Genomic DNA, 27,095 nt, shown 5'->3' with positions numbered 1-27,095 from the left:
TCTTTTCAAAACTCATTCTAATAATACTTCCTATGTCTCTTTGAAGTTAGTTTCTAACCCTCAGTTTATTCTACAAAGTGTATACAGATGAACAGATATTAGCTTTAAGAAAGATTTTATTTCAGTAGTAATTATTCCAAAGTATAAAGTGTTCCACAAATATTTCTAAAAGTAAAAATAGTTTTGCCAAGAATTGCCTGTTGGTCCAGTGGTTAATACTCCATGCTTTTACTGCTTTGGACTTCTCATCCCTCCTCCCCCCAACCCGGTGTCTTCTATTGTCTGCTCTAACTGAAGCCAGCAGGCAGAGAAGTTTGGAAAATAGAGTTTACAGGTTTCTAGCCCCCTGCATTACAGATCGTAGATGGGAAGAGTGTGTGGAAATGAGAGCAAAAGATATTAGATGTCCAGATCTGTGATATTTATTTTACAGAGGTTATATAATTTTCATCAAGTCACACAGCTCGTAGATATCATGTGTGGCTATCTTTCTCCACACTGTATGCTCTGTGAATGTGAGAAACATATGTGTGTTCATAGTCTTAAACATTATGGCACAGGGGCACTCAAAGTTATGAAAATTTTAAAAAATAAGATTAGCTATAATTCTACCACTCTAATTAATCAGTTATTTCCATTTTTTAAATTCTTTTCCTTGTCCTTGTATATAGGTATATATTTATACATATAACAAACTAGATATTAAAGTAGATATTTAAAATATGCAAGTAATATTGTTTATCTTGTCATTAGCGTTATGAAAATAAAATAGCACATTACTATATACTTGAAAAGTTTGAGTCCTAATAAAGAAAGGTGCAGTTTAAATTCAAGCTGTTACTTTTATTAATTTCATTTCCTGACTTGGTCAAATCAGGAGAGCAGGCAAATTTTTGCTGTAAAGCAGCTAAAATTACTTCCTTCTTTTGGCTGTATGATTAATAGCACATGTTTTGAGGTATCCAGTTGCTGGTATTCAAAGGGAAGATGTCATGGTACCAATACTTCTGCCAGTTGTCATGTTGCTAATGGAGCTCACTGGTTTATCTGGGCACAATTTCCCTGAGTGAGGGTAAAGAAAGGACTCAAAAGACAGGGTACCTAAAGCCAATCATCTGTTGCATCATCTTAAGTAGGAGGATATATTTTGGGGACATTGCAAAGGATATATTCAAATATGGCATGATAATGACTGCTGATTGGTCTTCTCCCATTTTATCTGACCACATGGATGCCAAGAATGGATCATATTTCTCAGTCCTCTTTGAAACCGTGTATGTATGTAGTCTGAAGTTCAGCCAAGGCAATGTAAGGAGCAGTGGTATAGGCAAACTTGCAGATAAGAGTTCTTAAAGGAAGTGGGTGTCACCATCTCTTATCTGTTGACTTGAATGAAAATACAATGGCTGGAGCTAGATTAGCCACACTGTATCATGAGTAAATTTAGAAGTGGAGGTAGTACACGGTGGAACAACAGGAGAAAAGGAACCGGCTCTGGAACGGAGTAGTGTGCAAGTCTGCTACACCTACTTTTGGACTTCTGTTGAGGCCATAATTAATATAGGTCTGTTACTTGTAACTTACCCTAATCCTGACTTATACTTGGTTGACAATGTATGGTGTATGAGACAAGGTAATGTAATAAACTAGCTTTCTAGGACAGATTATTTGTAGGAGTTATCAGAATAGTCTCACAGAGACCAGACAAGTGTGATGAGATAGAACCTAGTACTTCTCCCTCTCTGCGTACCAGTTTTATCCTCAGTTCCCCAGCATTTTTGTTACACTCTTCACAAAACACAGCATTTAAGTTCAGAGTAAAAGAAACAACAAAACAGTGAATTATGTAAGTAATCTTTTTTTGTTGTTGAATTCTGTCAACCATAGTAATTTATGCATTATTGAGAAAACTGTTAGAGCCATTAGCAGTGCTTTCTCAGGCAGTCCATGACAGCTGAGGCAAATGAGGAATAACCTTAAAGATCTAGGAGTTTGTCAGAAACCACTTGACAGTGTTCAGGTTTCATGTTTTATAAATTAATGTACATTTACGTTCTACTTAAGTAATCATATCCACATTTGTTTTATTACTATTAAGATGGGATTACATGACAGTCCAATGACTTTAATTAACTTTCTAAAAATCTTAGTGTAAAGTTAATGGTCCAGGAAAAAATATGTTTGTTTTCTGACCTTGCTTATTTCTGGCACATCATGGATGATCTCCAGAAAGTTTAGCCTACCTGTTGGAGGAATAACATGTGTATGGTTTGGGTCTAGTGAAATTTCTTAGCTGACTGGATTTTTCTTTTTCTCTTCTGTCAGTTATGTGATACATTGTAAAAAAGCCTGAAACTTGGATTTAAGCCTCTAGTTTTGTGACCTTAGGGAGTGATGGAGAACATTGAATTTCTACTTTCTGGTAGCTTTTGTGATCTGCTGTTTTGTTATTCTTCTGTCTCTGCTCTTCTTTTTTGGGGGGGCTGCACTACATGCTTTGTAGGATCTTAGTGCTCTGACCAGGGGTTGAACTTGGGCCCTGGTAGTGCAAGTCCAGAGTACTAACCATGGGACCACTAGGGGATTCCTCTGTTGTTCTTTTTACTTCTGATATTTCTATCATGTCTTTGAAGTCTTCATATCCTTAATCTCTCTTAGAATTTGATTTGTCTTTCTGAATTCCAAGTAATTTCTTCAGATTTATCTTCCAGTTCACTCATTCTGTTTCCAATTGTCTCATCTGTGAGATCCTTTCACTGAAGTTTTCTAATGTTTGAAATATAACATAGGTGCAATAAACTTTATGCATATTTAAGTGAGAGGTTGATTAAGGAGAAGCCTTAGAATTGACTGTTGAAATGTAGTAAGATGGAACTTATTGGTACTTTGTCAAGAATCACTTAGGTGGGAAACTAATTAGGGTGGGTTGAGGGGAGAATGGGAGTCAGAGAATATGAAGAAAAACAAGGCAGCAACTGGAAGGGGACATGGATTTTAGGGAAGTTTTTTTGTTTGTTTATTTTTGGTTGGGAAAATGGCACAACATGTTTATATACTGTGATAGGAATGATCCATTTCCTATAAATATTACTAAATTATTGCACTTGTAGAACTTACATTTTAGTAGAGATGGAAAAATTCTTATTCCTGAAGATAGGAGAAAGGGGTATTTCACTCCTTTACAACAGGAGTGAAGGCAGAGTATCACGCTGACGCAGATGTGTTTGTGGATTTTAAAATGGACATACAGGGTAGTTCTCTGATAGACTCTATTGAGAGTCAGTTGAGCATGAAGTTTGGGGGTTGGTGTTGGAAGTTTACAAAATGAGAGCTGTAGGAGAGTTAAAGAAATGGACACCAAAGAAATGTAATAGGATTGCTGGACAGAGCTGGCGGCCCACTTGAGATCCATGCGGAGGAACTTAAACGCAGTTGGAATGGTTATATCATTGTTCTTCAGTTGTGTATAGCCGCTTTGGAACGTGGAGTTGGTGGAGAATTGGGTTGAGTCAAGGCAGGGGTTCTGCTCGGCAGATACAATGGAGGGAAGCAGGAGCGTGAGGGAGTTGGGAAGGAGTCTGCCAGGGAGTGATCCTAGTTCTGGTCCCCCGAATCTGAGCTGGGTTAGGAAGGAGTGAGGACATGGGGGTGGTGGTGGACAAAGACAGAGGGGTAGAGAGAGCTGACAGAGGGGTAGGGAGGGTCAGACATTGTTGGAATTGGATATCAGAGGAGATGGTCTGGAAATCTGGGAGGCGGCATTCAGAGTGGAGCATATGAATTCAGAACTGTGGTGGTAGTACATTCATTAGCAAAGAGAACGTGTAACTCGGGCATGACCATGGGAATGGGTAGTTGGGGTAGGTTAGAGAAAGTGAACAAGCAGATCAAGGCCTTGACAACCATATTGGCTTGACAGTGTGTTGGTATTTTTATTAAAGACTTTTTTGTTATGGACCATTTTTAAAGTCTTTTGAATTTGTTACAATATTGCTTCTGTTTTATGTTTTTTTTTTTTTTTTGGCTGCTGGACATGTGGGATCCTAGCTCCCTGACCAGGGATCAAACCCACACCCCCAGTATTGGAGGGTGAAGTCTTAGCCACTGGACCATGAGGGAATTTTAAAATGAGGACTGGACAGTGTGGAGGGGCAGACAGTGAACCAGGTGCTTAGCTAAGGAAAAAAGCAGGAGTGACAACACTGTCTATAGATGACTAGGAAGAATTGTTGACGGGTTGTGTAGTCTGGTGGGATGTTTCAGGGCACCTGGGATGTCGGGAGAAATGGTTTGGAAGCTGTAATGCTTCTCTGTGGTACATGGGTTGTGGGGAGAGAAAAGCACATCCCCACTACAAAGGCTCCAGATAAGGAGCTGTCCTTGGGGGACACCCAGGTTTCTATTAGATCAGGGACAAAGAGGTTGAACTTGAAAATATTCAAAATTTTTTCTGATGAAATGTGTGAGTTCTGGAGGTGATGGGGAGAGAGCTGTGGGAAAGTCTAGAACAGTTTTAGAATTGCATTAAAATTTTTTTTTTTTTTTTGGCCATGCTGCAAGGTTTGTGGAATCTTAGTTCCCTGGGCAGTGAAAGTGCTGAGTCCTAACCACTGGACCACCAGAGAACTCCCTGGTTCCATTATTTTTAAAACAGATTTTTACACGAGTCAGTTTAGTTAAACTAGACATATAATCAAGCAACCTAGATCTCAGTAAGTCTCCTTATGCTGCAAAAACCCCACTCAGGGTATGTGTACTAAGGCTTAGTGTCCTCATATTTCTTAGATGAAACACAAAGTTCTGATGTTTTCTCCCCTTACCCACTCTGGAGACTGCTCATGTTAGTGTGTGTTTATGGACTGCTAACTGGATTGTATTGAATGTTCTAGGGATATTTCTTCAGTCTCATGAGTACTTTCAGACCATATCATCTATAGTGTTCACTCTTATTTGTATTTGCTACCTCCAGCTTTCATTTGGGGATCATTTAGGTCTTGGGAACTTTTTGGGTTTATTCATTTGTTTTTCTGTTTTTCAGCTATTTATGAAAGTCCTCTCATTTCATAGATTCTAGTTTCCTAGTCCCTTCTAAGCTTTAAATTAAGGGATTTAAAAATTCATTTTAAAATGGTCAAAATTTTGGAAGAAATACTTCTCATCTTTCCTTGAATGTCACTTTCAACCAAAGAGTAATAGTTACTCACAGACTCTCAGTTTTAATGCCAAGAGGAGTAACAACTGGAGATCTATATGGAAAAAATGATTGTTACTGAGGTGGGAATGAATCTATTCTACATACTTTATTATAGTCTTTTGATTTATATTTACTCCTTCACAAGTGGAAGTTGGATGCTAATGTAGGCATTCATTCTAAGATTTTACTATTGAGTTCAGTTCAGTCCAGTCACTCAGTTATGTCCGACTCTTTGTGACCCCATAGACTGCAGCACGCCGGGCTTCCCTATCCATCACCAACTCCCGGAGGATTTTACTGTTAGAAATTTATTTGTGGATTCCAAATTGATTCTTTTTGGTTATTGATACTGTTTAAGTTAGTAAACTTATTAATATAGTTTTTGACAAAATCTCTTGCATAATTCACACTCAATCTTGATTTTTATTTGGAGAAAATAATTTCATACAAATGTTTTTACATTAAAGGTAAATTCAGTCTACGAAAATGAAAAACTAACAATTACTCATTTTCCTATTTGATGTAATATAACAAACTACATTGTCAGGATGCAGAGAAATCAAACCACAGTATAGAAGGGAGACATTCATCTCAAGCATCCCACAGTTGGCAGGGAAGACAGTCATGCCAGCCAAGGGTATGCAGTAGTACAGCCGTGTGTAAGAGACAGAAGACGTTTGTAGTTAACAATGAAATTTATAGCCCTGATAAGGACCTATAATTTTCACATGGGCGACAAACAGTACTGTTGGATGTAGTACATTCAGCTGAAGGAGGAGTGAATGGTTGTATTTGGTTAAAAGGTACTTAGCGTTTCTCTTCCATCACTAACACACGTACCTATATTTTATGTTTTGTTGGGGATGCCTCATTGCCAGTAGATGGAAGGGTGGCCAGGGTGTTGAGGGGTTAAAGACCATGTATCATTGAAAAATATTTTGGGACCAGGGCTTTTTTGGTTGAAAGAGGGGAACTCTTGTGAAACTATACACTGCCAGATGCTTAGAGCTGTAATAAGAGGGCTTGTCCTGTTTTCCTATCGGAATATTTCCCCCAACTTCACCCACATCCATGCAATCACCACGACTTTGTCTTATTTGAGTACAGATTGAATTCCAATTTACTTACTTCACTTTTTCAAAAGTTTAAGCACATTATTTACTCTATCCTTATATTAAATGGTAAAGTCCTTGAAAATTGTGTGATTGATAGCCTAGTTTATATATTTCTAATGTACATAACTCTGAAGATTTTTAAAAAGTTAAAAATCTTAACCATCTCTCACTTCATCAGTATGGGGAAACTCTGCTTTAGAGGCCAACCTTGGGATAGATGGAATGAAGTTACTGGGGAACCAGATACGGGCCTGTTCAAGGAAGGGCTGTCTGTTCTCTGAGCACATAGGCACAATGCCCCTTTCTTATTTTCTGGATCAGAGTTATTTGCATGGGAATATGAGATAGGATTTGTCTCAGAGGACACTAGGCTTCTTATTCATTGTGTTTCCTTTCATACTCTACACTTTAGGATTACACCTGGCTCATCTTAGGTTCTCATATTTATTTATTTAGAGGTGTGATTCTCGAGTTTTACTTAGACAAATGAATTGTTACTTTTTATTGTTTTTCCTTTTTGAAAACAGGTATTATCTTCATAAATACTGAATTATTTCAGCAGTTTTTTTTCAACTTTTCTTTAGTAGTTCTATTTTCTACTCTTAAAAGAGTAAGACTTTTAAAGTTTCATATGGCTTATATTATGCTGGATTACAAATCAGAGATTCTGACAGATTTCAAACTACAAAGATGGATAAAATGTTTTAGTGTGCTATGAGTTTCTAAAACATTTTCCTCTGTTCTTTTATGGTGTGTTTTTTTTCTCTTTTCTGAGATGGTCAAAGCATTCCTTTTGGGAGACAAGCTGGGGGTAGTAATATCATGTTGTTTTGTGTTAGGAAAATTGAATTTGACTCAGAACTGTTTTAGGAACTAACAGTCACCAGGTATTTTAAGAATGCTTTAAATGTGAACATATGTAAAAAAGTGAAAATATTAGTGACCTTCTCACCACCCTTTCCCCTTTCCTAGCACTATAGTATGATTGGCTGTAGTTCAAGATTGTGTATGTTGCTGTTTTATATTCATTTTAAAATGAAAAAAAAAATTGCTAATGAAAGTTTCCTTAATATAGGCTGATTACGTAGAAAGAGAGATACTTGAGGACTGGGTGGGCCCTTTAATAAATAGGGTATGTTTTCATCAATAAACTAATATTTTAGTATATTTCTTTGAAGAAATACTGTTCTAAAGATATCATGTAAACTTTTTCAAATTTTAGGGTTTCTTTTACTACATTATTTTAGAAATCAAAACATTCTAATCAGAAAAGCAAGTTGTATTTAGTACCAGTAATCAGAGGTAACCACTCTAAGCATTATGGTATATACTTATCATCACCTTACAAAAGGAAATGCCTACTGTGGTTTTTTAGTGGTATGCATTTTAAGTTTAACATATAGAAAAATGTACAATTAGTGTATAGTTCAGTTCATTAGCAAAAATGAATGAACATATATGTAATTACCAGTCAGGACCAGTATTCCCAGCACCCTGGAAACTCCTCTCATGCACTCTCCTAATAGCTCTCCTCTCCCAGCTGCAGGGGAAACCACTGCTGTGACTTGTAGCACCATAGATTAATTTTGAACTTTATATTGATGGAATCATATGCTATGACTATCATATGTATTATTTTCTGTCTTTTTTGATTTGTAAAATTCATTTATGTTTTTTCATGAGGCATAGTTTGATCATTTTTGTATTAGTCCATCTTAAGACTATCTCATACTGTATTTCTCCTTCATACTGTAATAAACATTTGATTATTTCCAACTTTTGCCTGTTAAAATAATGCTGTGTACATCTTTGTACATGTCTTTGCACATATGTAAGCATTTTATTGAGTATAATAATTAGGCAAATTGCTGGGTCCTAGCTGTGCATCATTCACATATAGTGGGTACAGTTAAACAGTTTTCCAAATTGTTTTCACCTATTACGCTCTCACTAGAGTATATGAGAGTTGGCCTTGTTCCACATCCATGCCCAACATGTTTTTGGAGAAGGAAAGGATGGAGTTGTGTTTTTGAGATATAATTTATGTACAGTAAAATTTACCTTCTATTAGTTTAATGAATACATACAGTCATATACTAACCACCATAACCATAAGATATTGAGCATTTCCATCATCTTAAAAAGTCTCCTTGTGTTCCTTTGCAGTCAAACCATAACAACTGGCTCTCCAAAATAGTTAAGCATTGCAGATATCTACCACTTAATATCAGTAATCGATTCATGAAAATCAGATATTATGCAAAAAAATACTAATCTGGAACGTATCTACCATTATTTTAAATTTTAAAAATTGTTTATATAATAACTCAAAATATTCAACCTGTTTTTATTTTTTTTTTCAACCTGTTTTTAAAAGCACACTAAATGCCAATGTTTAACAAACTAGTGTGTTTTTATATAAAATGCTTAAAACATGGCTTCCTGATCAAAGTAATGATTTAAATAATCATTTTTTCCCTTCTGTTCAGTCATTTTTTCCTCTTTCTTGTTTACAACCTTTTCACCTTTTGCCTCTTACTGTATAACACTTAGCAAAATCAAGGGCTCGTTGTGAAAGGTCTTAGAAAACACGTTTAGTATGTGTGCCCAGTGGTGGAGAATGTCTCTCTCAGGGCATGACACTGAGATGCCCTCTTAGTTATCAATAACATCTGAGACATTCATCTTCTTTATTTTTTTTTTAACACTCAGTTCAGTTTCAAAATGTCAGTGATTCTGTCATACCAATTACCTTTGTAATGAAATTTGATTCCCTCCCCCCCCCAGTACATTATTTTTTTTTAATGTTTTGAGTTTTGGAGGTATAAATATAAAAGATTATTTTATAAACACTAGTTGAAAAGGATTAAACTGAGTGACATGTTCTAGGAAGTTTAGATATTAAAAACTAGGTGACAGTCTACTGGGAAAATGTTAATTTTGTTGACGTTCTGGGTGATATGCCTGGCTTTCTAACCACAGGCTTGGTTTTCTCTTGTGTTGATGAATATGTCACAATTAATTCAGCCAGTTCCTTCTTATTTAATATTTAAGTATATATGTTTTCACTGAGCTTTAAGATGGCTAGCTCTCTCTTTGATCTTTGTATTGTTCTTTTTTTTTTTTTTTTGGCTGTGTTCAGTCTTCATTGTGGCACACAGGCTTTCTCTAGTTGTGGCATGGGCTTAGCTTGCTGCAGTGCATGCGCTCTAGAGCACTCAGGCTTTTTAATTGTGGTGTGCGGGCTTAGGGGCTCCGCAGCATGTGGGATCTTAGTTCCGCAGCCAGGGATAGAAGCCTTGTCCCACTGATTGGAAGGCGGATTCTTAACCAGTGGACCTCCAGGGAACTCCCTGTATTCATTCTTTAGAGTAAACTGTAGAGTTGGACTTGTTGTTAGGCCAAATAATCTGCACACTGCTAATGCTTGTGGTACACATTCCTTGATTTCCCTTCCTAAAAATACAGCCCATTTACAGTCCTGCCTCTGGTGTCTGAAAATACCTGTTTCCTAGTATCCTCCCCACAGTTAAAGTATTATAATTTGAAATGTAGGACTAAAGCCAATTTTTGAGACCTATATTTAGACGTTTAAAAATAGCATGCTTTCCCTTTAAATACCAAATATAAAATCCCTGTTGTTTATATACTTTTAAAATATAAGTTCTGTCTTATACACTGTAAAAATAACCTTTGGTAAGTAACTGAAATACTAAAGAAAGTAAAGTTGAAGTAAAGGAGCAAATTAAATTTATAAGTTGAATATAAAACATTAAAAAGATGTAGCTCTTTTCCATCAAGGAGACAACAGGAAGACTTGTGCGTAAGTTACATAAATTGTTCAGTAATGTTCAGTTGCTAAGTCATGTGCGCATGCCAGGCTCCTGTGTCCTTCACTATCTCCTGGAGTTTGCTCAAATTCATGACTGCTGAGTCAGTGATGCTATCTAACCGTCTCATCCTATGTTGTCCCCTTCTCCTTTGCCTTCAATCTTTCCCAGCATCAGGACCTTTTCCAATGAGTTGTTTCTTTGCATCAGGTGGCCAAGGTATTGGAGTTTCAGCTTCGGTCCTTCCTATGAATAGTCAGGGTTGATTTCCTTTAGGATTGACTGATTTGATCTCCTTACCATCCAAGGGACTCGGAAAAGTTTTCTCCAGCCTCACAGTTCGAAAGCATTAGTTCTTCTGCACTCAGCCTTTATGGTCCAACTCTCACATCCATACATGACTAGTGGAAAAACCATAGCTTTGACTATATAGATCTATGTGAGCAAAGTGACATCTTTGCTTTTTATATGCTATCTAGGTTTCTCATAGCTTTCCTTCCAGGGAGCAAGCTTCTTTTAATTTCATGGCTGTAGTCACAGTCTGCAATGATTTTGGAGCCCAAGAAAATGAAATCTGTCTCTGTTTCCACTTTTCCCCCTTCTGTTTGCCATGAAGTGATGGGACCGGATGCCATGATCTTAGTTTTTTGAATGTTGAGTATCTAGTCAGCTATTTCACTCTTCTCTTTCACCCTCATCAAGAAGCTCTTTAGTTCCTCTTTACTTTCTGCCATTATAGTGAAACTGATGTGAAGAGCTGCCTCATTGGAAAAGACTGATGCTGGGAAAGATTGAAGGCAAAAGGAGAAGAGAGCAAACTCTTAGAGAGATGTACTCTGCAAAGAAGTTAAATATAGCAGGGTGACAATATACAGCCTTGACATACATAAACTTGTATGCAGGACAAGAAGCAACAGTTAGAACCAGACATGGAACACTGTTATGACTGGTTCAAAATTGGGAAGGGAATACGTCAAGGCCGTATATTGTCATCCAGCTTATTTAACTTATATGCAGAGTACATCATGCAAAATGCTGGGCTGGATGAATCACAAGCTGGAATAAGATTGCTGGGAGAAATATCAACAATCTTAGTTGTGCAGATGATACCACTTCAATGGCAGAAAGTGAAGAGGAACTAAAGAGCCTCTTGATAAAAGTGAAAGAGGAGAATGAAAAAGCTGGCCTAAAACTCAACATTCAGAAAGCTAAGATCATGGCATCTGGTCCTATCACTTCATGGCAAATAGATGGGGAAAATGTGGATACAATGTCAGATTTCATTTACTTGGATTCTAAAATCAATGCTGACGGTGACTGCAGCCATGAAATTAAGACACTTGCTCCTTGGAAGAATAGCTATGACAAACCTAGACAGTGTATTAAAAAGCAGAGGGATCACTTTGCCAACAAAGGTCCATTTAGTCAAAGCTATGGTTTTTCCACTAGTCATGTGTGGATGTGAGAGTTGGACCATAAAGAAGGCTGATCACCAAAGAACTGATGCTTTTGAACTATGGTGCTAGAGGAGATTCTTGGGAGTCCCGTGGACAGCAAGGAGATCAAACCAATCAATCCTAAAGGATATCAACCCTTAATGTCCATTGGAAGGACTGATGCTGAAGCTGAAGCTCCAATACTTTGGCCACCTGATGCAAAGAGCTGACTCATTGGAAGAGACCTTAATGCTGGGAAAGATTGAAGGCGGGAGGAGAAGGGGCAACAGAGGATGAGATGGTTGGATGTCATCACTGGCTCAATGGATTTGACTTTGAGTAAACTCAGGGAGACAGTGAAAGACAGAGAAGTCTGAAGTGTTGCAATTCATGGGGTTGCAAAGAGTCCAAGGCAACTTGGTGACTGAAGAACAACAACATGGTAGTTGGAACATTTTTTGGCATTGATGGTCTTTGGGATTAGTAGGAAAACTGACCTTTTCCAGTTCTGTGTCCTGCTGAGTTTTCTGAATTTGCTGCAATTTGCTGCATAAAGTAGCACTTTAACAGAATCATCTTTCAGGATTTTAAATAGCTCAGTTGAAAATCCATCATGTCCACTAGCTTTGTTTGTAGTAATACTCCCTAAGGCCCACTTGACTTCACATTCCAAGATGTCTGGTTCTAGGTGAACAACCACACCATCATGGTTATCCACGTCATTATGACTTTTTTGTTTAGTTTTGTGCATTCTTGCCACCTCTTATTAATCTCTTCTGCTACTTTTAGGTCCTTACCATTTCTGTCCTTTATCATGACCATTCTTCATGAAATGTTCCTTTGATACCTCCAGTTTTCTTGAAGAGATCTGTGGTCTTTTCCATTGTATTGTTTTCTTCTTTGTCTTTGCCTTGTTCATTTAAAAAGACCTCCTTGTGTCTCCTTGCTATTCTCTGGAACTCTGCATCCAGTTTGGTATATCTTTCCCTTTCTCCCTTGCCTTCTGCTTCTCTTCTTTTCATAGCTGTTTGTAAAGCCTCCTCAGACAATCGTTTTGCCTTCTTGCATTTCTTTTTCTTTGGAATGGCTTTGGTCACTGCTTCCTGTACCATGTTACAAACACCTGTCCATGGTTCCTCAGGCACTCTGTCTACCAGACCTAATCCCTGAATCTATTAGTCACCTCTACTGTATAATCATAAGGGATTTGATTTAGGTCATACCTGAATGGCCTAGTGGTTTTCCCTACTTTTTGCAGTATTAGCCTGAATGTTGTAATAAGGAGCTCATGACCTGAGCCACAGTCACCTCCAAGTCTTGTTTTTGCTAACTGTATAGACTTTTCCATCTTTGGCTGCAAAGAACATAATTAGTCTGATTTTGTTATTGACCGTCTGGTGATGTCCATGTGTAGAGTCATCTCTTGGGTTGTTGGAAAAGGATGTTTTCTATGACCAGCATTTTCTAATGACAAGACTCTGTTAGCCTTTGCCCTGCTTCATTTTGTACATCAAGGCCAAACTTGCCTGTTAATTCCAGCTATCTCTTGGCTTCCAGTTTTTGCATTCCAGTCCCCTGTGATAAAAACGGCATCTTTTTTTTTTTTTTTTTTTTCTTTTATACCTGTGGTGGATTCATTTTGATCCGGCATCTTTTTTTGATATTAGTTCTAGAAGATATTGTAGGTCTTCATAGAACCGGTCAACTTCAGCTTCTTCAACAAAAGTTGTTGGAACATAGATTTGGATTACTCTGATGTTGAATGATTTATCTTACATACGTAAGTATGATCAAAACCAGACTTTCCTAAGTACAGTACTGAAGAGAGTTGTAATCAGAGTACTATAAAAGCAGTTATTTTTTGCTTTATTAGAACAGACGAGTCTGATTTGGACCTTGAGGAATTTTTTAAAGCAAAAAAAGTATGAGGAAGAAATGAAAGAAAAAATTTTAAAAATGGAAGAAAGTAGAATGCCTTCTTTGGTTATTTGTAAACTTGAAAAAAGTCTATAAACCACTGTCAGTTCTCTTCATTGATTTCTGAATTATTTTTTTTCCAGGGTCATCCTTTGTCTCCCCATAAACTCATGACAGTTTATTTCCTTTTCTTTTCTATATTTGTTTCTCCTTTTGACTATAAACTTCATGGATAGGGCCTCATTGTCTTGGATTCGTTCGTGTCTGATCTAGTTTCTTGCACTTTGACTGATCCATACCAGTACCTTACTAAATGATGAGACGAGTGTATGTAAGTGCCCAAGTGATAAGTACATACTTGGTGACAGTATGTTTCCTCTGTGTCTGGTATGTGACCCTTAAAAGAAATTAACTTCAACGAAGTTAAGTGATCATCAGATACTTTTTCCCATGCAAATGTTTCTCACTGGTGATGCAGTTATTCTGTATTTTGATGGTATCGGTGTCAGATCCTGATTGTGATATTCTATAAATTTTTAAGATGTTACCATTAGAAGAAATTAGTTGAAAGGTTATTTTTTTTTTAAATGAGAACATATGCATCTATAATAATCTCAAAAACTTTAAGGAGATTGATGGCCAAAAAATTTTTAAAAACTGTTGTTTGTTTTTTAAAAAGATCACTAACCAAGCAGTAATGTTTTGGAACTTTATAGCACATAATGAGCTCCTTATTGCAAAATTCAGGCTTAAATAGAAGAAAGTAGGGAAAACCCCTAGTCTACTCAGGTATGATCTAAAGCAAATCCCTTATGATTATACAGTGGAGGTGATAAATAGATTCCAGGGATTAGATCTGATAGAGTGCTTGAAGAACTATGGACAGAGGTTCGTAACATTGTATAGGAGGTGGTGACCAGAACAATCCCCAAGAAAAAGAAATGCAAAAAGGAAAGGCAAAATGATTGTTTGAGGAGGCCCTACAGATAGCTGAGAAAAGAAGAGAAGCAAAAAGGCAAAGGAGAAAGAAAAAGATAGACCCAACTGAATGCAGAATTCCAGAGAATAGCAAGGAGAGATAAGGAAGCCTTCTTAAGTGAACAACACAAAGAAATAGAGGAAAAGAATAGAATGGGAAAGACTAGAGATCTCTTCAAGAATATTAGAGATACAAGGGAACGTTTCATGCAAAGATGGGCTCAATAAAGGACAGAAATGGCAAGGACCTAACAGAAGCAGAAGAGATTAAGAAGAGGTGGCTCGAATATACAAAAGAACTATACAAAAAAGGTTTTAATGACCCAGATAACCACGGTGGTGTGGTCACGCACCTAGAGCCAGACATCCTGGAGTGTGTAGTCAAGTAGTCCTTAGGAAGTATTACTACCGGCAGAGCTAGTGGAGGTGATAAAATTCCAGCTGAGCTATTTAAAATCCTAAAAGTTGATGCTGTCAAAATGCTGCACTCAATATGTCAGCAAATTCTGAAAACTCAGCAGTGACAACAGGACTGGAAAAGGTCAGTTTTCATTCCAGTCCCAAAGAAGGGCAATGCCAAAGAATGCTCAGACTACCACACAGTTGCACTCATTGCACATGGCTAGCAAGATAATGCTCAAAATCCTTCAAGCTAGGCTTCATCAGTACATGAACTGAGAATTTCCAGAGATACAAGCTGGATTTAGAAAAGGAGAGGAACCAGAGATCAAGTTGCCAACATCTATTAGATAATAGAGAAAGCAAGGGAATTCCAGAAAAAATCTACTTCTGCCTCATTCGCTACCCTAAGGCCTTTGACTGTGTGGATCACAATGAACTGTGGAAAATTCTTAAAAAAATGGGGTTACCAGACTACCTTACCTGTCTCCTGAGAAACTTGTACACAGGACAAGAAGCAACAGTTAGAACCGGACGTGGAACAACAGAATGCTTCAAGATTGGGAAAGGAGTATGTCAAGCCTGTGTATTGTCACCCAGCTTATTTAACTTCTATGCAGATTACATCATTCAAAATGCTGGACTAGATGAATCACAAGCTGGGATCATGATTGCCAGGAGAAATTATGAACAACTTCAGATATGCAGACGACACCACTCTAAAGGCAGAAAACTAAGAGGACCTTAGCCTTTTGATGAGGATGAAAGAGGAAAGTGAGAAATCTCGCTTAAAATTCAACATTCAAAAAACTAAGATCATGGCATCTGGTCCCATCACTTTATGGCTAAACTTGATGGGGAACGTGGAAACAGTGACAGATTTTATTTTCTTGGACTCCAAAATCACTGTGTATGGTGACTGCAGCCCCAAAATTAAAGGAAGCTTGCTCCTTGGAAGGAAAGGTATGATAAACCTAGACAGTATATTAAAAAGCAGAGACATCATTTTGCCAACAATGGTCTGTGTAGTCCAAGCTATGGTTTTTCAGGTAGTCATGTATGGATGTGAGAGTTGGACTGTAAAGAAAGCTGAGTACTGAAGAATTGATGCTTTTGAACTGTGGTGTTGGAGAAGACTCTTGAGAGTCCCTTGGACTGCAAGATCATCAAACCAGTCAATCCTAAAGGAAATCAACCCTGAATTGGAGCTGTAGCTCCAATACTTGGCCACTTGATGCAAAGAGCTGACTCACTGGAAAAGACCTTGATGCGGGGAATGATTGAGGGCAAGAGGAGAAGGGGGCAACAAAGGATGAGATTGTTGGATGGCATCACCGACTCAATGGACATGAGTTTGAGCAAACTTTGGGATATGGTGATGGACAGGGAAGCCTGGGGGTGCTGCAGTTCATAGAATTGCAATGAATTGGACTTGACAGCACTAAACAACAACAACAACACTTAATTGTGTTAGGATACTGGTTTGGCTTTTAATAGAGATCAGGTACCAGTGGCTTAAAAAAAATAGAAGATTTACATTTCTCTCACATGAAAGTCTAAGCTAGTCTAGGGGTATAGGCAGGTTTGCTTCCTGAGGCCATTCAGAGAATAGAGTTCCTTCTCTCTTGTTTTTCCATTCCCTTGGTCGTATCCTCATGCACAAAGCCGAATCTGCCTGCCCAACCCTCTACCTGAGTTCTTGCACATGTGAAGCATGAGGATTGGAAGAGAAAATAAGTTCTTTTTAAGGATATTATCTAAAACTTGCATGTGTTGTTCCTACTCACATCCTGTTGGCTGAAATTTAGTTATGTGGCCATAGTTTTCTGTAAGAAAGATTGGGAAGTATAGTTCTGCCCAGCTAAACGTCAGGGCGTTTTATTAATAAAAGGAAAGAGAGCATGATATTGGGATCAGGTAGTTACTCTGCCCTAATGTCTGCCCTGGAATGTATGTTCAGTGACTTCCTTGGCAAAACTGTCTTCCCTTGTTTCACTACACTTATAGAGGAAAAGTATAGATGCCTTAAGAGTTAGGTATATTTGTTGGATCATTATGGCAATGAAAATTGATATGAATATTTGCTTCCCCTTTCTCTAAACTCCTCAGAGACAAAGTATGATTTTTTCCTTGTTTGTATTTTTTACAGCTGGCATAGGGCCTAACCATAATTAGGTACTCGCTGCCTATTTATTGACCGATTACCCTTTTTTCTGTATTGATTGAAATGTCTCTAGCAGAATTGTCATAAGTATTTATCTGACCTGCTTTCTCCTTAATTTCTTCATGATATCTGTTTTGTTACAGGATTACAGCTCAAATATATGAATGTGACCCTTTTATCAGATTTTTATAGCTATGGAAGACAGTATAGTATGTTATCATGTGTTTTTGGTATAGTTTTGCTTGAATAATTAGTGTTTTATAATATAGATGTTAGATGTAAGAAATCAGTTGTAGTGTGGCAAGTGGCATGTTTAGTAATGTGAAGAAAGTAGTAATTTACCTTAATTCCATTGTCTTAATAGTTTGAGTTCAAAATTTCTTAAAATGAGTTGTTTTTTCTTTGATTATTATTTTACTGATGTTTCAGTTTGTCACACTTTATATTTTTCTCACATTTTTATTCTTAAGAATAAATAATCTTGAGTTACTACTTTTAAAAGGTTGAATCACCAACACTCAGTTTTTTCTTTTAGTTAATTTCAGTACTCTTAGTTAGATGAATTTTATTTTAAGCATTTATTTGGAGGCCTGAGGGATACAATTAAAGAACTTTGGAGATCATTCTTAATTTGGTTTTTAGAACAGAAGGAAATATACTGTAACTTTCCCTTATTTTTCTGGTGGAGAGAAACTTTTTTTTGCCAGCAGGAAAATGCAATTCCACTAAGATTCTTGGGTCAGAGATCAGAGGCTTGGATCAGCAAAAAGAAACTAACTTTTGGAAGAATTTTAGTCCAATTTTATGGGCCAGTTTAAACTACAATGTAGGCAATGGCAGGGTGCCTGCTTTCCCTATAAGGAAGGGAAAGCCACATGGCAGTGATATTTACCAGAGTAAGGAAGGAGGGCTGTGTGTCTGGAGGGGGTAGGGTGGGAGAGCTTCTCAATAAAATGTTCATTTGTCTGACATTATAAGCAGCTTTACAGCCCTCTTGGAAAAACTTGAAGGGGGTTAAAAAAAAAAAAAAAAAGGAGACTTGAAGTTCTGTTAAAAGAGAATCAGAATTTTGTTTGTTAAATTTGTCCAGGGCTAGTCGACTCTTATTTCTCCTAGTAATGAAGATGTGCAGCTGTGAAGAGAATCCAAAAAAAAAAAAAAAAAGCCACTTATATTTTACCTTGGAGAGCATTTTGTGATTATTTTTATTGCCGATTGAACTTTCTAGTTGTGTTTTTCTTTGCTTGCAATCCTGGAACACACAGTGGTGGATATAGGGGTAGGCAGCTATGGAGCAGACTCTGAGTGGAAGGAAGTGACTGGAAATTTTTTAAAATGTCAAGATAAACAGCAAATCAGTCCCAAAGCAAATAATACTTCGCTACTGGTTGTACTTTCTTATATAATTTTGCTTTTCTTATTAAATGCCTCAAATTTCCCAACTATATTGTGAACATTGTTTTGAATAAATTTAAGTTTGTGTGTAGTGATCACTTATTTTTTTAGTTTGTTTTTAATTGTGTGTGTGTGTGTGTATTTACATACATACTCACATTATTTTTTAAAAATATTTTTTTCCATATGGTTTATCATGGGATGTTGAATATGGTTTTCTGTGCTATACAGTGGGACCTTGTTTATCCTTTCTATATGTAAAAGCTTGTATCTACTAACCCCAGCCTCCCACTCCATTCTTCCCTCACCCATCCCCCACCCCCACCCCACCCCCCCACCCCTGTCCCGGCAACCACCAGTTTCTTCTGTATGTCTGTAATTCTGTTTCTGTTCATAGATAGACTCAGTTGTGTCATATTTTAGACTCCACATATAAGTGACAGTCTTCTTCTTTCTGACTTATTTCACTTGGTTTGGTAATATCTAGTTGTATCCATGTTGTTTCAGATAGCGTTAGTTTATTCTTGTTTATGACTGAATAGTATTCCGTTTTATGTACGTACCACATCTTCTTCATCTGTTGGTCTGTGGATGGACATTCAAGTTATTTCCATGTCTTGCTATCATGAATAGTGCCACTGTGAACACAGCGGTATGTGTGTCTGTCCCTGGAGGCTCACAGGCAAAGAATCTGCCTGCCAGTGCAGGAGATGCAAGTTTGCTCCCTGGGTTGGAAAGATTCCCAGGAGAAGGAAATGGTAACCCACTCCAGTATTCTTGTCTGCAAAATCCCATGGATAGAGCAACCTGGCGTGCTGCAGTCCATGGGGTCGCAAAAAGTTCAGTTTAGTTCAGTTCAGTTCAGTCACTCAGTCGTGTCCGACTCTTCGCAACCCCATGAATCACAGCATGCCAGGCCTCCCTGTCCATCACCAACTCCTGGAGTTCACCCAGACTCACGTCCGTTGAGTCAGTAATGCCATCCAGCCATCTCATCCTCTGTCGTCCCCTTCTCCTCCTGCCCCCAATCCCTCCCAGCATCAGAGTCTTCCAGTGAGGCAACTCTTCGCATGAGGTGGCCAAAGTACTGGAGTTTCAGCTTCAGCATCATTCCCTCCAAAGAAATCCCAGGGCTGATCTCCTTCAGAATGGACTGGTTGGATCTCCTTGCAATCCAAGGGATGCTTGGGGCTGGTGCACTGGGACAACCCAGAGGGATGGTATGGGGAGGGAGGAGGGAGGAGGGTTCAGGATGGGGAACACATGTATACCTGTGGTGGATTCATTTCAATATTTGGCAAAACCAATACAATATTGTAAAGTTTAAAAATAAAATAAAATTAGATTTTGCATAGTTTTCTTCTCCAACACCACAGTTCAAAAGCATCAATTCTTCGGCACTCAGCCTTCTTCACAGTCCAACTCTCACATCCATACATGACCACAGGACAAACCATAGCCTTGACTAGACGGACCTTCATTGGCAAAGTAAAATGTCTCTGCTTTTCAATATGCTATCTAGGTTGGTCATAACTTTCCTTCCAAGGGGTAAGCGTCTTTTAATTTCATGGCTGCAGTCACCATCTGCAGTGATTTTGGAGCCCCCTCCCCTCAAAAAAAAATAAAGTCTGACACTGTTTCCCCATCTATTTCCCATGAAGGGATGGGACCAGATGCCATGATCTTAGTTGTCTGAATGTTGAGCTTTAAGCCAACTTTTTCACTCTCCACTTTCACTTTCATCAAAAGGCTTTTGAGTTCCTCTTCACTTTCTGTCATAAGGGTGATCTCATCTGCATATCTGAGGTTATTGATATTTCTCCCGGCAGTCTTGATTCCAGCTTGTGTTTCTTCCAGACCAGCGTTTCTCATGATGTACTCTGCATATAAGTTAAATAAGCTGGGTGATAATACACAGCCTTGACGTACTCCTTTTCCCATTTGGAGTTGGACATGACTTAATGACTGAACAAAAACAGCTGGATATATGCAGAGGAGTGGGATTGATCATACACTAATTCTATTCTTAGTTTTCTGAGGAACCTCCAACAAATAGGTCTTTTACCTCTTGTTTAGGTTAGGTTTATTCCTAAGTTTTTTGTTTTTAATGTGATTAAATGCATTTTTTAATCCAGATTCAGTATCAAGGAGATTTTTCTGGCCTTGTCAAGTGAGTATATAGCTATGATTCTTGTTCTGTACTTTGGCACTGCATATATAATATGAGAAATATTATAACACATATATATATAACATTGTGGTTTGGTAGACTTATTTGTAAAATAAAAATTCAGACTTGGTTTGTTTTTAAAGGTTGGCTCTTTGACTCTGGTTTACACTCTTCTAAAGTTATTTATCCATTCAGACTTTCGTCATCTTTTCCAATTTGGGTATTTTGTATTTTCCTAGATATGCATATTTTGCTTAGGTTTTCAAAAATATTGGTATGAAGTTGTACATGAAATTTTCTTATAATTGCATATATGTTTTGATATGTAAAGAAAAACTGAGAAAGGTATGTAAGAAACTTAATAATATCCTGATTATCTTTGGAAAGTGGAAGTGGAATTATGGGAACAGGAAGCAATAGTCTTTAGAAGTCTTATGTCCATGGGCAATATGAGAACTTCCAAATGATGGACCTGTTTTACTTTCATAATCAAAAAAGAGTATTATTTAAAACTTCAGAATATGAGAAATTGTACATAATTTACGTAATGTACACAATATTGTACATAAATAGATTCATCTTGCTAGCCCCAGCACATTTCAGTTGTGTGTTTTCTTCTCAAGCTGGCCTCTGGACTGTCTTCACACTGGGTGGCGTGGGCAGCAAAGTGGTCGCTGCCTCAGAACTTTCTTCCCCTCTGGCCAACCAGAGTCTTCTGCTCCTGCTGGTGCTGGCCAACCTGACAGATGCTGCAGATGCGCCAAACCCCTACAGGCAGGCCATCATGTCTTTTAAGAACACACAAGGTTTGTGGTATTTTTTTACTCTGAATATTCTTTTCTAATAAGGAAAGAGGGTATTGCTTACTCCAAATTGTTTACTGTTTTTCAGCAGTGGGGATATATTTTCATATTGGTTTAAGATGAGAAAAACTTAAATTTTATGTCCGTATTCTCAGGAAGGTCAAGTAAATTTCAGATGATAACTACATTTCTTTATACCTGTATTTACATTTCTTTCCAAGATAACCAAGCCAGCATGGGCTTAATTTGGATCCACATCTCCTACCTATTGCGACTTCCCTGGTGACACTAATGGTAAAGAATCTGCCTGCAGTGCAATAGATGCAGGAGGTGCAGGTTCAATCCCTGGGTCAGAAAGATCCTCTGGAGGAGGGCATGGCACCCCACTCCAGTATTCTTGCCTGGAGAATCCCATGGACAGAGGAGCCTGGCGGGCTACAGTTCATAGAGTTGCAAAGAGTTGGACACAACTGAAGTGACTTAGTACATAGTCCTTCCTATTAGGTGAAGGAATTAACCAGGAAATGATATGTTGTTTGAAATTTTTTATTTAAATTCTGTGTTCCAGTTAGAGTTTTATAGAACTGAAAATAGTAACTGAGCTTAGCAAACTTTTCCTGCAAAGGGGCAGATGACTTTGCAGGGCCTTCTGGTCTCTGTCACCCCACCTCTTACCTGCCCTTGTAGTATAAAAGCAGCACAGAAAGCTCTTTGCAACCCCATGGACTAAAGAGTCCATGCCATTCTCCAGGCCAGAATACTGGAGTGGGTAGCCTTTCCCTTCTCCAGGGGATCTTCCCAACCTAGGGATCAAACCCAGGTCTTCTGCATTGCAGGTGGATTCTTTACCAGCTGAGCCACCAGGGAAGCCCCAAGAATACTGGAGTGGTTAGCCTATCTCTTCTCCACTGGATCTTCCCAACCCAGGAATTAAACCAGGGTCTCCTGCACTGCAGGTGGATTCTTTACCAGCTGAGCTACTAGGGAAGCACAAAAAAGCAGCACAGGTAATACATAAGCAAATGAGCAAGGCTGGGTGCCAGTAAAAGTTTATTTCCAAAGCAGGTGGTGTCTGTGGGCTGTAATTTGCCAAACCCTGAAGTAGAGCATGAGCAGATATTTCCACATTGAAACAGTAATCACTTATCAAAAGGTTACACTCCTAAAGCAAGATTAATATGGTAGCTAGGTTTTCAAAATACATCCAACACTAGTGTAATTAAGATGGGTTAGAAGCGCACTTTCAAGGCTTCTGGTGTCCTATGCTTTGTTCCTTTCCAGAGCTGTGCTAGAATGTTTCTTACAGACAGCGATGAATGTGCCAGTTTTTGTGCCTTTGTCAATTCTGGCATTATTATTTGCAGGGGATATGTGTGTCTAGGGCTTCCCAGGTGGCACAGTGGTAAAGAATCCACCTGCCAATGCAGGAGATGCAAGAGTTTCAGGTTTGATCCCTGAGTCGGGAAGATCCTGTGGAGTAGGAAATAGTAACCCACTCCAGTTTTCTTGCTTGAAAAATCTCACAGACAGAGGAGCCTGGTGGGCTACAGTCCTTAGGGTTGCAAAGAGTTGGACACGACTGAGCAGGTGCACGTGCGTGCGCGCGAGTCTCTAACAATTTAATAGGTAAGTAATGAAAACCCACACTTCCCTGGCTATTCAGTGGTTAAGACTCTGCACTTCCAATGCAGAGGGTGCAAGTTTAATCCCTGGTTGGGAAACTAAGATCCCATATGCCATGCAGTGCAACCAAAAAGAAAAGAAATGAAAACCCGTGTATCTAATAATATTTTGTATTCTCATTTCTGTACTCTTCTTAGTGACAGTGTGACTTCAGGGTTAAAAAAGGAAGTTTTAGAGGCAAGGTAATCTGAGTTCCTGTCACACTCCTGTTACTTCAGAGCTATCAAGCCTTTCACAATAAACCTTATCAAGCCATATCTCATTATCAGGCCAATATCAGGCCTTATCTCAATAAGCCTCAATGGCTTTTTCAGTAAAATGAAGATAGTTTCACCTAATCAGATTTGTGTAAGTACCACACAAGGTAAGGTTTTAGAATAATTAGCTCGGACTTGGCAGCATAGCAGGTGTTCAGTATATGGTATCTGCTGTTGTTACTTTTGCTGCGCTAGCCAAAGGGTACTGTTCAGGGTTGAACTTTTAAGAGTCATCTTTGGAGAGACTGTGGTATAGTGATTCAGAACATTGGCTTTAGGGTTAGACTGACCCTAAAGGAGTCGTATCCAAGATTTTAAGTATTAGATTCCTTATTAATGAAGCAGGGATTATAATCTCTGGCTCATAAGGTTTTACAAGAATTAAGTGAGCATTTATCATAGGCTAGACTCACTAAATTATTGCTGCTTTTGTAAGAAACAGTATAATGTGGTGGAAACAACAGGAGCCAATCTGTGTTTACTGAGGAATGTTCTTGGAAAAGTTGATGTATGGCAGAGGCCATCACAATATTGTAAAATAATTATCCTCCAATTAAAATAAATAAATTTTTTAACAAGTTGCTTAATCTCTGTAAGCCTCTACTTTGTAAAACTGGTCAGAGTAATGACATGGTTGTCATACGGGTTAAATAAGAGATAATATGGATAAAGCTGTCAGTATAATGGCTGGTTCATAGTACTTACTAGCTAGTAACAGACACACAACATATGTATTCCATTTGTAGTCAGTCTGGTGAACTTTTTATTTTACTTCCATTGTAAGGAGGAGTAATATGTCCAGGACCCTCCTCCACTGCATCTTCTGTAGATTGTGTAATATTTGCATCCTCAATATGTTCAGCCCTTCCTTTTTCCATCCCTTGCAAAAATGTAGGTCAGTCTTAACAAAACAGTTACTTTTGTATGTGTCAAAAATACAAAGTAAGTACTAAACAGGGATTAGGGTTGAAAAAATAATCTGTGTTTTGAATGTGGAAGAAAAGTGAGGGCATTTTGTAATATTGTTAAAGATATTTTTAGGTACATTATTCTCACAAATGTAAAGTTTAGAAAGGAAAATCTGAGAGGCATAGGGCTGTGCTATCAAAGACTTTGCTGGTACACGTTTCTTTTCCATAAGAGCACGGCTTCAGGAAATGTTAGAACAGTGTTGTTGTTGGGTTTTTTGTTTTGTTTTGTTTTGCTAGTGGTTCTGTGTCTTGAAAAAAGAAGTTCTTTGTGCTTACTTGTTAAAACGTTAAAATACTGTTCTTTGTGCTGTCTTGTACTAGTGTTTTATCTGTTAAAACTATAATTTTCTCTTAAGACAGTTAACCTAACTTTACCTCCTTTTTAACTTCCTAACCTTGCTTGCTTCAGTTTTTAAGCAAATTCAGTAAACTGTAGGAAAGGGACTATGTCAGTTTTGGAATATCAAGAATTTTTCCTGTGTGGGTTGTAATTTATGCTTTTCATCACTTCAATAATTCTACTTAAAAAAAGTTTCTTAGTAGTTGTAGTCAAGTAGTTGTAGTCAATTAGTTTTAAGTTTTCCTTTAAACAAAAATGTTTTATAAGTTTTCTAGTAGTTGTCTTAGATTTGGTGTGTTCTGTCTATTATAGAAGATAATGCTGAGCAAACTGATTTTAATATTTTTGTTATTTAAATTCTATATTATCCTAGCCACTTTCTTCATAAATGGATTAATTGCATAGATGAATACTTTAACTGATAATTCACTTGAAAAAAATTAACTTCAAGGCAGTTGTTTTGTTTTTTCTTTTTAACTTCTATTTTACAAGAGGATTTCCTGTTTGTCTCTGGATATTTTTATTTAGGACTGATGGCTGTTTAATTTTGGTATTAATAACAAAGCATTTCAATGTCATGGTTAAATTATATGTGTTAGAGGTTTTTTTTTTTTTTTTTTTTTTTAACCTACCTCCATAGCTGTATTTATTTAAGTTTATATTTTATTGACAATTTAATTCAGCTGTATTAATGCAAAAATAGTAATGGAGTCAAACTACATGACTTAGTTTAGGTTTTTTTTTAATACTTGGCTTTAAAAAAGCCACTCTGTTGCATGGTATTTGCTCATATATTTATAATCATTGGAAAGCTGTGGCTTAGATAGTACTGAGAAATAAATTGTCCTAGTTTGGGTTGGATTGGGTTGGGTTTTTGTGTTTCTTTTTGTGGGGGATTTTGTGTGTGTGTGTGAGAACATTTCAATTCTATTCTCTTAGCACATTTCAAATATACTATCAAGTGTAGTCATGTTTTAGTTCTTTTTTAAGTAAAATTTAGACCACCAATTGCAATTTTGACCCTGAAATATAGCAACTTATATAAAATTAATTGGAATTGAATTATATACATTAACAGTGCTTTTATTATTTGTATCAGGCAGTCTAGAAAATGTAATATTTTTAAGATTTTGTGTTTTCTGTTTTCCAGATAGCAGTCCTTTCCCCTCGTCAATTCCACATGCTTTCCAGATTAACTTCAACAGTTTGTACATGGCCCTGTGTGAACAGCAGACATCCGACCAAGCTACTCTTCTTTTGTATACATTGCTCCATCAGAACAGCAATATTAGAACATACATGTTGGCTCGCACAGATATGGAAAATCTTGTAAGTATCATATTAAGCATAGTGTTTGTATTTTGTAATATTTTGAAGAGTAATTTCTTTTCCCAGGAGGATATGTATGTTGTTTGCCTGCCTGCAAAGGTGGATGGTCAAGAGTTTGATAGGGAGATGCCACCAGGCAAAGGCCGAAGTCTGAGTTTTACAGTGTAGGAGACAGTGCACATTGAGATGGGGGTCACAGAGCAGAGCTGGAGGGCACACGGCACAGCAGGCTTCCCTGTCCTTAAGGTCCTGAACAGCCAGCCTGCTGCCCGTGATTCAGCCTGGATCAGTCCTTAAGACATACTGGCTACCATTCTCAGGAAGATGTATACCCTCTTGGTTCCTTTGCACTACTAAGTGTCCACCCACCATGTTCAAGTCACAGTTGCTGTGTATTCCTGATAAGTATGGCTAAAAGGAAGGGTGATTTTTTTTCAACTCAACTCCCAAATGTCCTATCCCTTCAACCGGCTTAGATGCTAAGGCTGTCTTGAACTCAGTTCCTGGAGTGTTATCGTTATTTTAAGGCACCATTGTCAGGCATCACATAATCGCACTTTATCCTTCACTGTGTGAATGAGATTGGTTCCAAATTTTTGCTCATAGACAGAAACCCCTCTAGGCAATCACTGATTTCCATTGTAACTAATATGTAAATAATAATGCTTCTATGAAAAGTAAACTACCTCACTAAGGTGTTAATGTCGCATTTGAAATACATAATATCTAGGTAACGTTGAACTATTCGTGCATTAATAAAATTGTGACCATCTCTGAAATAGCCAGCAGCTTGCTGGTGGCAACAGGAATGTCCCCTCTACGCCAGTTTTTACAGACGGATAGCAGGATTCCCTGGGGATTTGGTGGCCGTTTTTTTTCAGCATTTAAGATGAAAACAGTAAGCATGGAATATTAGGATTTGTTTGAAGAGTATATTCTATGTCAGAGTGACACTAAGGACAGAAAAATGTGATGAAAGAACCTGTTTGCACACCAGCTGTATGTGGAAAGCATTGGCTTAAATAGCGAAATTGGGTGTAACAAGGTTCTGTTCATGTGAGTAAAAACTCTTAAAGAAAAGGCTTATTTACTAATGGGTGAGTGAATATAAGGA

At 37.8% G+C, this 27,095-nt stretch overlaps 1 protein-coding gene across 7 annotated transcripts in view; it reads left to right on the top strand.

Moving 5' to 3' along the window:
• The window catches only part of DYM (dymeclin), a 392,053-nt gene that overhangs the window by 123,431 nt on the left and 241,527 nt on the right, over nt 1-27,095 (top strand). For 5 of the 7 annotated variants that reach the window (XM_070779026.1, XM_019986746.2, XM_070779025.1 and 2 more), the window contains 2 exons: nt 21,222-21,404; nt 25,803-25,981. In XM_070779026.1, the coding sequence (XP_070635127.1) occupies nt 21,222-21,404; nt 25,803-25,981 (362 nt within the window). The remainder of the gene's footprint in view (nt 1-21,221; nt 21,405-25,802; nt 25,982-27,095) is intronic. The other 2 variants (XM_019986749.2, XM_070779029.1) reach the window with 1 other exon arrangement.

The sequence above is a fragment of the Bos indicus genome, chromosome 24 (genome assembly GCF_029378745.1).
Source record: "Bos indicus isolate NIAB-ARS_2022 breed Sahiwal x Tharparkar chromosome 24, NIAB-ARS_B.indTharparkar_mat_pri_1.0, whole genome shotgun sequence".
NCBI classification, from domain to species: domain Eukaryota; kingdom Metazoa; phylum Chordata; class Mammalia; order Artiodactyla; family Bovidae; genus Bos; species Bos indicus.
Note: the sequence above shows the minus strand (reverse complement) of the source record. Positions and strands in the feature narration are given on the sequence as shown.